This window comes from Equus asinus, chromosome 25 (genome assembly GCF_041296235.1).
Source record: "Equus asinus isolate D_3611 breed Donkey chromosome 25, EquAss-T2T_v2, whole genome shotgun sequence".
Taxonomy (NCBI): Eukaryota; Metazoa; Chordata; class Mammalia; order Perissodactyla; family Equidae; genus Equus; species Equus asinus.
Window position 1 is genome coordinate 42,800,318 of NC_091814.1, and position 11,199 is coordinate 42,811,516.

General features: G+C 55.2%; 1 protein-coding gene across 3 annotated transcripts in view; it reads right to left on the reverse strand.

The window, feature by feature from the left end:
- Positions 1–11,199, reverse strand: part of LHX4 (LIM homeobox 4) — a 57,018-nt gene that overhangs the window by 21,987 nt on the left and 23,832 nt on the right. For all 3 annotated transcript variants that reach the window (XM_070497593.1, XM_014845386.3, XM_070497594.1), the window contains exon 2: positions 7,590–7,761. In XM_070497593.1, the coding sequence (XP_070353694.1) occupies positions 7,590–7,654 (65 nt within the window). In that variant the 5' untranslated portion in view covers positions 7,655–7,761. The remainder of the gene's footprint in view (positions 1–7,589; positions 7,762–11,199) is intronic.

An 11,199-nucleotide genomic window follows, 5' to 3' on the forward strand; every position in this document is an offset into this window, starting at 1 on the left:
TGGGGCTTCCAGGGGCACAGACAGATCCCCAGAGCAACAAGCCAGAGACTGGCTCTAGCGGGACCTCGGCCGGAGAATCAGCAGGAAATGAGGTGGAGCCAGATTTGGGGCCCTTGAGTGCTGGCTCAGGGGTTTCAGGGCAGGAAGACATAGACTGGCTGAGAGGAAACAGGGGGCAGGACAGCTGCTTGGAAAAGCTTCCAGCGGGGCAGAGACGTGGTGACAGGGACCTGAGAGAGGACAGAGGCAGCGGGAATGGAAAGAGAGGGCACTTGGGACGTGGGAGCCCATCACTTGGTACCTGAATAGCACCAGGGGGGCAGCAGGTGAAGGAGAAAGAAGGAGGTGGAGCCTCAGCGGTGAACAGCTGCTCCACACCTCCACCCCCACGTCACCCAGCTCCCTCTTTGCTTGGGGACCATGTTTCCACAGCCCAGATGCCGTCTGACTCCCAGGCTGATTTGCAATCACTTGGTTCCAGATTCCCCACAGGTTCAGCTCAGAAAAGTCCCTGAGATGCAGGTTTCTCGGAGGTCAGGAGGCCTTCGCCCGAGGCTGGGCTCCGGGAGGGTGGGCAGGCACCGAGGACCGGGCGCTCCAGGGCGGGGCGGGCAGACAGACATCCCTGGCCTCATCACCGCCTGATATATGGCCGCAGGTCCCAGGGGAGACCGCTCGGCTAAGTAATTGCTTCTGTCTTGATTACAGGCCTTTGCAAATGACTGTGGGCCTGGTCCACCAGTGTGTTTGAATCTTACAAATGTCCACACGCACAGCCACTATCTGGACCATCGGATCGTTACCTTAAAAGGTTTAATTTGCTTAGCGAGGGAATTAGACTATAAACTATTCAGAAATTATGGAAAGTCACACGTCAAAGAGACCCACCCCCTGTGAGTTCCTCAAGCGCATTCTGCTAGATCAAGTGTGCGTGTGTGTGTGTGTGTATGGCCCAGCAGGTGTATAGTCATCAGAAATAACAAGTGATCTGGCAAGAACCCGGCCCCAGACTGGACCCACAACAAACCCCCAAACGGAAGGGGCCTCTTCCTGGGGCAACAGGGTGCAAGCTGGCTAGAGGTGGCCACACAAGCACAGGCTGGGCCCTCTGGCCAGAGCTGGGACCCTGCTCCGGGAAGTGAAGGCCAAGGGCTGCAGGTGCTGCTGCCGAGCTCTGGACCCTACAGGGAGGGATGGCATCCTGTGCAGAAACTCATGACGCTCCTCACCCCCTCATCCGAGAGGACAGTTGTTCCAACCTTCCGACCTGCGTTGCCACTGGACCCAGGCCCCACCTCCCCCCTAGGACTGCTGTCCTGCCCGAGGCCTTTGCAGCAGCCTCTGCCCCAGGCCCCTGCTCTCTTTTTCCCTCCTCCATACGTAGATACACTGTCATGACCTTCACAAAAAGAGCTCCTAATAACCACAACTACTAAGCACTTACTCCCTCCATCTTACTCAGTCCTCAGAGTAATCAAAAAAGGGGATATTTCTATTCTCATCCATTTTTGGAGATGGGAGAGTGAGGCTCAGGGAGGTCTCATGCCCCAGATGCACACTGAGCCCGGGTTCAAACCCGACGCCCGCTCGCTCTAAGAAGCCCACCTCGCAGAGGTGCTGAGCGGGCCTCTCCCGCTATGACTCGGAGTCCTGCGGGCATCTGCCCAGCTGAGGGATGGAGGCCCTGGTCACTGAAGCCATCACTAGGGCCAAGGGCGGAACCACCCCGGGGCTGGGCCAGGCGCCGAGTGCACCAGAGCTGAGACAGGCTGTTCTGCACCGCAGGGATAAATCAGCAGCTCAGCTCAGCTCCAAGGACGCCGCTCACCTGCCCTTGGCGACAGACAGCGCTCCTGCTGGAGATGGACTGGCGGGGAGGGGACAGTGCTCCCACTGACAGGCACAGCAGCCCTCCCTCCTGGTCCCCGCAGTGCCCATCTCTGCCTGCTGGGTGGGGTGAGGGCCTCGGGCTGGGAGACACCCCCAGAGAAGCATGACATCTTAGACAGGACCCCCTGGAGTGGCAGTCGCCCTCAGAATGCCTCCGACTCTTCCCGACAGGACCCCTCTTATGGGCAGGTGGGACCCTGGGGGCCAGGGGCGCAGCTTGAAGCTCCCCACAAACCTGGAATGTTCTGGAAGGCTGTGCTTTACCTTAAAAATTTGTAGGAATGTTGCGTTCTCTTTGATTCTATAGCTATGTTTGTTTTCATGTTATAACAATCGCTGCTTTATTTCCCAAATCTTCATGTAAATCAACATGGCATCTTTATCCTGTGGTTTATCCCCAGCACAATACCGTGTGGCCTCCTTGCTCCACCAGGCTACCCCCACCTCCATCTGAGGAGTTCTAGGCCGTTAAAGGTCATCTCAACAGGAAGGTCTCAGAGCCCAGGGGGGTCAGGGGTGGGGTGTCCAGGAGAAGCCCGTGCAGGCCCAGCCTGAGCAGAGCTCTGACAGCTAGCCCTCAGGGCTGAGGTCAAGCGGCCACAGTCAGGGCCAGAAACCGGAGATGTTGGCAGAGCCTCTAGCATTGCGCTGGACGAGGTTTACTCGTCATCTTCTCCTTTCACAGCAACTCTGTGTGTCAGAATGAGCGCCTCATAACAGATAAGGCAATGAGGTTCAGAAAGGCCTAGACACTTGTTTGCTGACAGCTGGTAAAAGACAGGACAGGAATTCAACCAAGCTCCTTCTGGGTTCACCAAACCACTCTGCCCATAAAATAACCCCCTTTGGGTAAATGCTCCCATGTCCCAGATCTTCTAAAGCAGGCACTAGTAGCATTTCCATTTTTCCTGAAGAGAACACTGGAGCTCAGAGATGTTAAGGAACTTGCCTAAGGGCACTCAGCTGGTGCTGACAGAGCCCGCCCTTGAACCAGTTCCTGGAGCTGAGGACCAGTCCTGTCTTCACCACACTTCAGAGTAAGGGAGCTACTGGGCTCCTCCCAGGACCCAGTCAGTGATGAGGAGGACACCCAGAAGCCCTACTCGCAGACCCCTGCTCTCCCCAGGCCCTGGTCCCTTTGCAAGGAGGCAGGGACCTGTAGCATGCTGGGCACACAGTCCAGGAAGGACCCGCTCAGCAAATGCAATGCAAGGAGTTGTTGGCTCTCAACTTGGGATTCAAATTGTAATAGCCTTGGAACTACGCTGCTTTAATCAACCGGGGCCTCAGAATTGTATTTCCTTTGGAGAAAGGGGAGCCAAGGACCCAAGAGGCAAAACCAGCAAAAATCAGCTGACATCAATGAGCGAGACAGAATTCGACAGCCCTGAAAGAAAAATGCAACAACCACAGAGTACAACCTTCCAACAATACTTCTTTGTCTGTGCACACACCAACATCGCCCTCTGCTGCCCGTCACCAGGATTTCCATGTCTCCTGGGCTGAAGGCTGGTGGAAGGCCGACCTCCAGCTGTCCCTGGGGCCTCCCCGACTTCTGAGGCAGTACACACCGCCACAGGGGCACTCTTCACATTACCGTCTTGATTCGTAAAACGTCACACGGAATCAAGCATGCCCCATGGAGTTGTGCTAAGCAGTGGCTCTGCCCCTCGTTATGGGCAAAGAGATTTAAAATATGGACCCTGGAACTTAGCACCCCAGTGCCAATGAGTGAGGTCAGGGACCCCACCCTCTGCCTCCGAGCAGGGCTATGGGGCAGGTACCAGAAAAGGACAGTGCTTTTCCTGTCTTCTCCTTTTTGTTTTTCTTCCAGGAGCACAGAGAAGGCATCCTTCCTGGCTCTGAACAGGCATCTTCCATATCCCACGGCTGAAAACGTTCTGAGGTCTCACGAGTGGATTCAAGCACGAGGCACCTGCCAGCCCTCTCAGAAGGCCACCACAGGTGACTCCTGCAGCCTCGGGTGGGACGAGGGAGGGACCGGGGTTCCAGGGACTGCCCTGCCCCCTCCCGGCCTGCCTCACATTCTCTCTGCTCTCAGCGTCCCAGTGCACGTGTGCCCCGGTGTGCCCTCTCCAAGCAGCTGCCTGGTGGCATTGAATGAGCTGCAACGAGCAGCAGACTGCTTGGCTCTTTGGCCAAGTCACAACCTGAGCCCTAAGCAGGCAGCGGGTCCCAGGACCCTTAGGGATGGGAGGTGAAGCCACTCTGACCCTGGACAACTCCATCCCTCCTTGTCCCCACCTCGAGCTGTGACTGCTGTCCCAACCATGTCTTCCTGAACCAAATAGCCATGGTCCCAAAGAGCTGGGTAGGGCCTGACTGCCTGGAAATCCAAGGGTCCTCCCTGGGGGCTTCAGAGCTGCCCCGTCTCCTTGTCAGATGGGCCCTCCATTGGCAATGGGGTGAATCACTTCAGCTTTCAGTTTCTCCCCACACAGCACCGTCACAGAGTTACTGACCTGGATCCAGCACAGGATCTGTAGCCAGGTGCCCTGCTTCACAAAAGGACCCAGCCCCAGAGGGGCGCATTTTATGAAGCAGAGCAGTCCCGGGGAACAAGAACAACCGTGGCCGAATGACAGCCTGGGCGTTTCCCAGGCAGCCTGGGCCTCTGGGACCCACAGGACACCGTGCCATGTACAAAAGCAACTGGTCACCAAGGTGCGTTGTCAGTTCACTGTGTGATTTACTTTTTGTTGCATCAAACCCAGCGACGGCCTTTGGGCAAGGCTCCGGGCCAGGTGCGTGTGCCGGGAACAGAAAAAGGAACAACTAATGCGCCTGTCCTCAAGCCAACGAGGAAGGTCAAAGTAGGTGCACGAGGGCTGAGCAAAGTAAGGCAGCTTGGGTGGAGGCCCCTCGAGAGAGGGAGAGGATGGCTGTGCCTCCGCAGGGCACCCGCCCACTGAGGAGCCTGTTACCGCCATGGGAGGCTGGGGAGGCCTTGAGAGGGTGGACAGTACCCCCCTGACAGTGAAATCGCCTGGGCCAGGGTGTGGAGGTGTGAAAAGGCAGAGCGTGCCTGGGAAAGGGGGACCCTGCTGGAAGGTGTCAGGTACCCCAGGAAGGCAGTGAGCTTGGAGTGGAAGGGAGGCTGGGCCCAGGGCAGCAGGCTCTGATGGAGCTAAGGCATCTGGCAAATTCTGTGGGAGAGGGAGCCCTGCTGGAGGAGCTGAGGGGAGGGGTCAGGACCTGAGCTGTGAGGTAGAAGGGGTCAGGAGGGGAGGTGTGTGGGCTAGAGGGGGTGGGTGGATCAGTCAGGAGGTTAACGCTGAGCAAGGTCCCAGAAGGATCCACGGCATAGGGAGGCCATGGAGGCAGGGGGTCGGGGGCAGCAGCCTGGGTAACTGTCCTTGTTATTTCTGGTCTTGGGCATATGGCTTGTAGGCCGGTGGTAATCCCTCCCCCGCCTGCCCAGCCTCCCTAGCCCAGGAGGGGCCCAGAGTGACCCTCTTTCCTTATGACTACTTCTCCCAAACCCAAACCTACACCCGTGCTGCTGCCCCCTCCCCTTCCCAAACTTGGAGCCAGCCAGTCAAGGTCCAAACACCAGATGGGCCCAGGGCCACGCCGGGCGCCTCTGTGGTGACAGAGCCCTAGGTCTGCGGCCCTAATGGGTTTGCCTGCAGCCCACAGGCTGGACCAGCCAGAGTTCTGGCCCAGTGACATCTCAGCACCTACCTGTCCCCAGATGGGCAGGAAGGCAGTGGGCCTCCTGCCTTGCCCAGGAGCTCACCGAGGCTTTCCAAAGGGACAGGGACAGACTGGAGGATGGTGCGCTGACCCTGGAAGCAGGGCCAGCTCACCCAACCCCCAAGGCCAGGCCGGCCCACCCGCTTCCTCCCGCCTTCCTCACACACATGTCCATGTTCACTTGTGCACAGAGGTACACAGTGCACGTGTGTACACACACGCGAGCACACACACACTGAAATTCACCCCATTGTGGGGCCCGTAGGAGCTGCTGGTGCCTGGCCAGGGCACCACTGAGGGAGGAAGGCAGAGGTAAACTCTGTTGCTGACCGAGAAAGCATGCGGTGGAGGGGACGGAAGTGCGTAAATGCCAGAATACAGGCAAGAAGGCGAGGGTCAGAGGTGGGAAGTAAAAGGAAGCTTGGGAGAAGGGAGCAGACACAAAGGGCCTGGAGCAAGAACCGAAGGCCGGTCCCCCGACTGGAACCATCAGGACTTGCTGAGTGTGCCTGTGTTAGCTACCACCCTTGCCCTCAGGCAGCGCAGATGCACAGACACACACGTACACACACCTACGTGTGAGCAGGCACATGCGCACATATGGAGAGAGCAGTGCACATTTGACCAAAGTGCAATGGTGACAAGGAAACCTGCCCTCTGAACACAAGTAGTTACCAAGATTACCTTTAATGTGCTTTTCAACTCATACTGGACTAATGAAGTTTGAGAATCCTCAGAAATTCAAATCACCCACCCCCTGCAATTAACCCTTGGGGAGGATTTGGGAGAAATCGTGTTCTGTATCCAGGACGCCCTTTCTCCCCATTCTCCTCCCTGTCTCCAGAACACACAGCCTCTGAAGCACGTACACCATCTCTCTGGGGCTTGCTCATTTGTGCCAAATAGTTCTAGGCCTTGGCGAGCCGCCTCGCCAGTCCCACTCTGCTCCGTGCACCCCATGGGCCACCCACACTGGGCTCAGAGTCACTGGTGGACGACCCCCACCTCCTGTTCTTGGCTCTGCTGTGGCCAGCTGGTCCACGTTAGCTGAGGTGCCAACCTAAGTGCCTCGGGTCATAGATTCTGGGAGAGAATCCCAGACTAAAGGCTGCGGAAAAAAATTCTGGGAGGTCCCCTCACCCTGACCCAAAGCTCCAACAGGATTTTTTCTGATGGACCCAGCTCCAGAATGAAAACTCGAGGTCAGTCTAAAGAGTTGACACTCAGGTGCCAGGCACTGTTCTAAAGGTCTTTACACATACTGACTTCTTCAAAGACAATAACAGCCCTCTAAGGTAGGAACTATTGTTATCAGTTCCATTTTACAGATAAGTAAACTGAGGCACAGAGAGAAGTTAAGTAACTTGACCAAGAGCACACAGCTAATAAAAGGGTTCAAACCCAGTCAGAGTCTGGACTCTTAACCATCACATGAAATGGCCTCTTCATCATGTTCCCGTTAAAAGCAATGACACTGACTGAGCCTCGCTTGACCCCCATTAGCAACTCTTCCACGCCTCTGAGGCCATTGAAGCAGCCTAGAGAAACACAGCTACAGAGATTCCTCTAGATTCAGGCACGAACCTCAAAGCACCCGCTCTGAAACCCTCAGGAATAATACAGCTGAGCGCCCTGAGGCACCAACTCACCAAGGAAGAGCGTCCCCTTCTAGGATTTGCCAGGGTCCTTTGTCAGTTGCCCTGGAGAAGCCTGGCTCCTGCCCTCTGCATGCTGCCCACCCCTGCCCCTTGCAGAGCCCAGGTGAGGCCAAGACCCTGGGCTCAGACAGTGATGGGGCTAAGGATCAGAAGGGGGACTTGGATGAGGAACAGCCTCTCAGCACAAGGATTCACCCACCCGCAGGATGAACCCTCTGCCCTCCTCACCCCACCTCACTTCAAGCTCCCCCCCTCAACTGCACGGGGAGAGGCCGAGACAGACCAAGGCGAGGAGATGGAGGCTGCAGCCCGGTTCCGACTTACTTGAAGAAGTCCTCCTTGCAGTAGACGCTCCCGGCCCTGGAGAAGCACCTGTCCGCCAGCTGCATCTGGCAGTCTGCACACTTGAGGCAGGAGCTGTGCCAGTGTCTGTCCAGGACCTTCAGGATGAACTTGTCCAGGATATGCTGGTTGCAGCCGGCGCACTGGGGGATCTCTGTGGGGAGAGGAGAGAGGGGCAGTGAGAGCCTTCCAGACGGCACTGCTGATAAAACCAGGCCCTGTGTGGATGCCTTCCCATTCTGCCCGTGGTGGGAAAGGACAAAACCCAAACCCCTAGGGATGCCACATATTGTTGTGCAGGCTGTACACTGCACCGAGGTGCCTGGTCAAGAGGGCAAGTGGGGACTAAAATCCAATCCATGCTTTGCTAACATAGCTTGGGTGGTTTTGGCCCAGAAGGGTCAGCTGTTTCTAAGAGTACCACAGGCTAGCAGCATTAGCTAACCCAACTTATGCCAGCTGCAATCCACAGCCCAGCAGCCAGGAAAGCCAGACAACATTCACCTCTGTTTCCATGATATTTTCACTACTGGGTGGAATCTGTGCTAAAAACATCAGCCCCCAAAGTGAGCCCTGGCTAGGCACGCACTGAGAGGCCATCTAGCCTAAAAAGCAAATGGTTTGTGTCGGGGGTGGGCAGTGACTGATGTCCAGGTCTGCAGGGGATCTCAATATTCGGAGAGAATCTCCTGAGAGTATTTTAGTGAACTGCAACAGATATCATGGATTGGCTTGATAACACCCCTTCCGAATGTGCCTTCCTGTACTGCAGACGGGAAAACTAGGAACTGCTTTTCCAGACTCCCTTGCAGCTCAGGTCCCAAATGTGAGTTAGAGTCCGCCCGTCAGATGCACTTAGGAGAGACCTGAATTCAGAACTGAGTTAAGCTGAGGCACAGCCGAGGGGCGGGTTCCCATTTTGCTGGTGCGGAGCACGGCGGAGGCTGCGAGGGTCTGTGGTTGTGATGACCTGATCAATCAGGGCAGAGGCAGGGAAATCTGGGGGCCGGGAGTGATTCCCTGAAGCTTGGTCCAGAGCTGGCTCGTGGAGTTGAAAGCCACCTAAGACTCAATAATTGATCACTTTCCACTTAGATAGTGACAGTGGATTCTGTTGTCTACAAATGAACCCTAACCACTGCCCCACCCTGTTCCTGTCCCTGGTGACTTCCTGTCTGAGGTCTGTTTCTCTGCCACCCCATCTTTACCAAGGGATTGCTTAGGGGGTTGACAGTATTTTGAGTCACTGAAGTCTTTTCCAAATCTACAAAATGGTCAGGCTTCCATGGTTGGATGAACAAATAGTGCTAGCATCTCTGGCCCTTTTTCCTTGTACTTTTTCCCAAAAAAATGAGAAGGTAACAAATATTAAGAACGAAAACATAAAAGTATAGGCGTTTGGCTTCCTAGGTAGCCTCCGATGTAGCAGGTCATGAGGCTGGCAGCCCCGTGCTTTCTCACCTCGGTTATTATAGCACTTTGCTAATTGTTTGCTCACACACTGTCTTCCCCATGAGAAGGCAGAAAGAAAGAGGAACAGTATTTCTTCCCCTGCTTTGGGTCCTCACTGCTGCGCACAGTGTCTGACACACCAGGGGAACCACGGATGTTCATCGCTGAATCAGTCATTGATGAAATCCTCCCTAAGAAGGTCACCTTGAAACAGGTCTTCACTCGTTTCTCTGTCATGCTCCAAAATGTCAATGAAAGTAGTAAAACCAAATCTCTCACGAATCATACATGTTTCTCAGTTCCCATCATATTTGTTGGTTTGATATAATTTTAAAAAGTGTTAACATAAGGGAATTAACCTCAAAGCACTGGGGAAAATTTTTGAACACACTTAAACTTACGTAGAGAGAAAGCTTTCTCAAGTACTAAGTCATTTGTGTCTAAAACTCACAGACAGGGACATTCACTAAACGTCATCACTAGCGCTGTACACACAGGGGTCAATCTTGGACCCAATTAAACCCTAACCCCAGCCTCTTGCCTTCATGGCCTCGGCAGCCAATGACATTTGCCTGAAAGTTAGACCCACGAGACACCTTGCCCTTTGACCCCTTTCTCAGACCAAAATGCTGCATGAAAACTACCAGGAGTCACACAGAGGTGGCTGCGTGTGGGTCTAGAACCTGCTACCTGTCCCAGTGCATATGGGATTTTTTTCCATCTCAAAAGCTTTCCTCCTTGGCAAAGAAAGTGTTCGACCAATAAGCACTTACCAGGGAGTCCCAGCAAATTGCTAGGCACACAATAGCTACCGGAATTTCCATCCAGTGAGAGGGGCCAGGCAGGACACAGGGTAACACTGTGGATGCTGGGGCCAGACTGCCTGGGTGTGAATCCTAGCTCTGCTTTTCAACCTTGAACAAATTACTCTGCCTCTCTCTGCCTCAGTTTTCTCACCTGTAAAAGGGGTGTGATGATGACAATAGTACCCAGTAGGATTGTTGTGAACAGCGAAGGACTCAATACAAGTAAGACAGGCCCTAGTATACAGTAGGTGTTTAATAAGGGTTTGCTATTATTAGGAGATAAGATAACTAGGAACCAGGCGTTAGATGTGGTGTTGCTGTGGCTAAGGGAGAAGAAAGTTAGGGACCCACGTTCATGGTCTTGATCTTACTGAACCCTTTAGAGAATCTCTGCAAAGATGGCATGACCCTCCTACAGGGCTCAGAGAGTGGCAGGTCACACAGCAACCCTGCAGAGGGCCTAGGGGTACGCCTGTCTGCCAGCCTGCCCTGCTCCAGGTAGGTGCTCATTCAGCCACACCTCTGCCTCTCTCCAGGGACCATCCGCTAGCAGGGGGTGAGACTCTGAGGCGTGAGGGTGGACAACCAGGAGCTCCCGTGGTGTGACAAGCCCAGCCTTAGGGGACTTGGAAATTGGGGGACATCTCAGGTAAAAAAGTCCTAAAGGGCAAGGGGGTGCGGTTTTTCCGGATGCCTGCGCATTTGGAGCTCTGGCATCATTTTGCGTGGGAGGGGAAGGATACCCTAAACAAGATGCCCTCCTGCTCAGGGACGTGGTTTGTGGACATACGGGGCCAAAGCCGCAGGGACCTGTGCCCACCGGCCGCGAGTGCCCGCCCCAGACCCCGGGCCGTGAAGTAGCCCGCTACGGGGTCTTTGTGTGAGCAAACGGCTGGATGCCGAGAACCGGGTACCGACCCGGCGGAGGCAAATTAACCCTTGGAGAGCGGGGCGGAGAAGCTCCTCCAGCCTGGCTCTGGGCGTGCCCTGGCGGCGGGCCCGCTCCCTCCCCGCGCCTGCCCGCTCCGGGGCCAGAGGGCCGCCCATTCCCACCTAATGGTTGCTTGGCCTTGCCTCGGAGGACAGATAGGGCTATATTTCTCCTCCTGGCCACAAATGCACGGCGATGAGGGCGAGGATGTATGCCCATAAAATTTATTTCGAGCAAGGTATCTACCGGGAGCCTTAATATGATGAGTATTCAAGAGAGAATACATTAAGGCTAATATATGCAGGGAAGGGCGGCGCGGAGCTCCAGAGGCTGGGAAGCCGAGACAGCCTCGAGTTAAGGATCAACACTAAAAGCAGACAGACAAGCCATTTCAGCCTCCAGC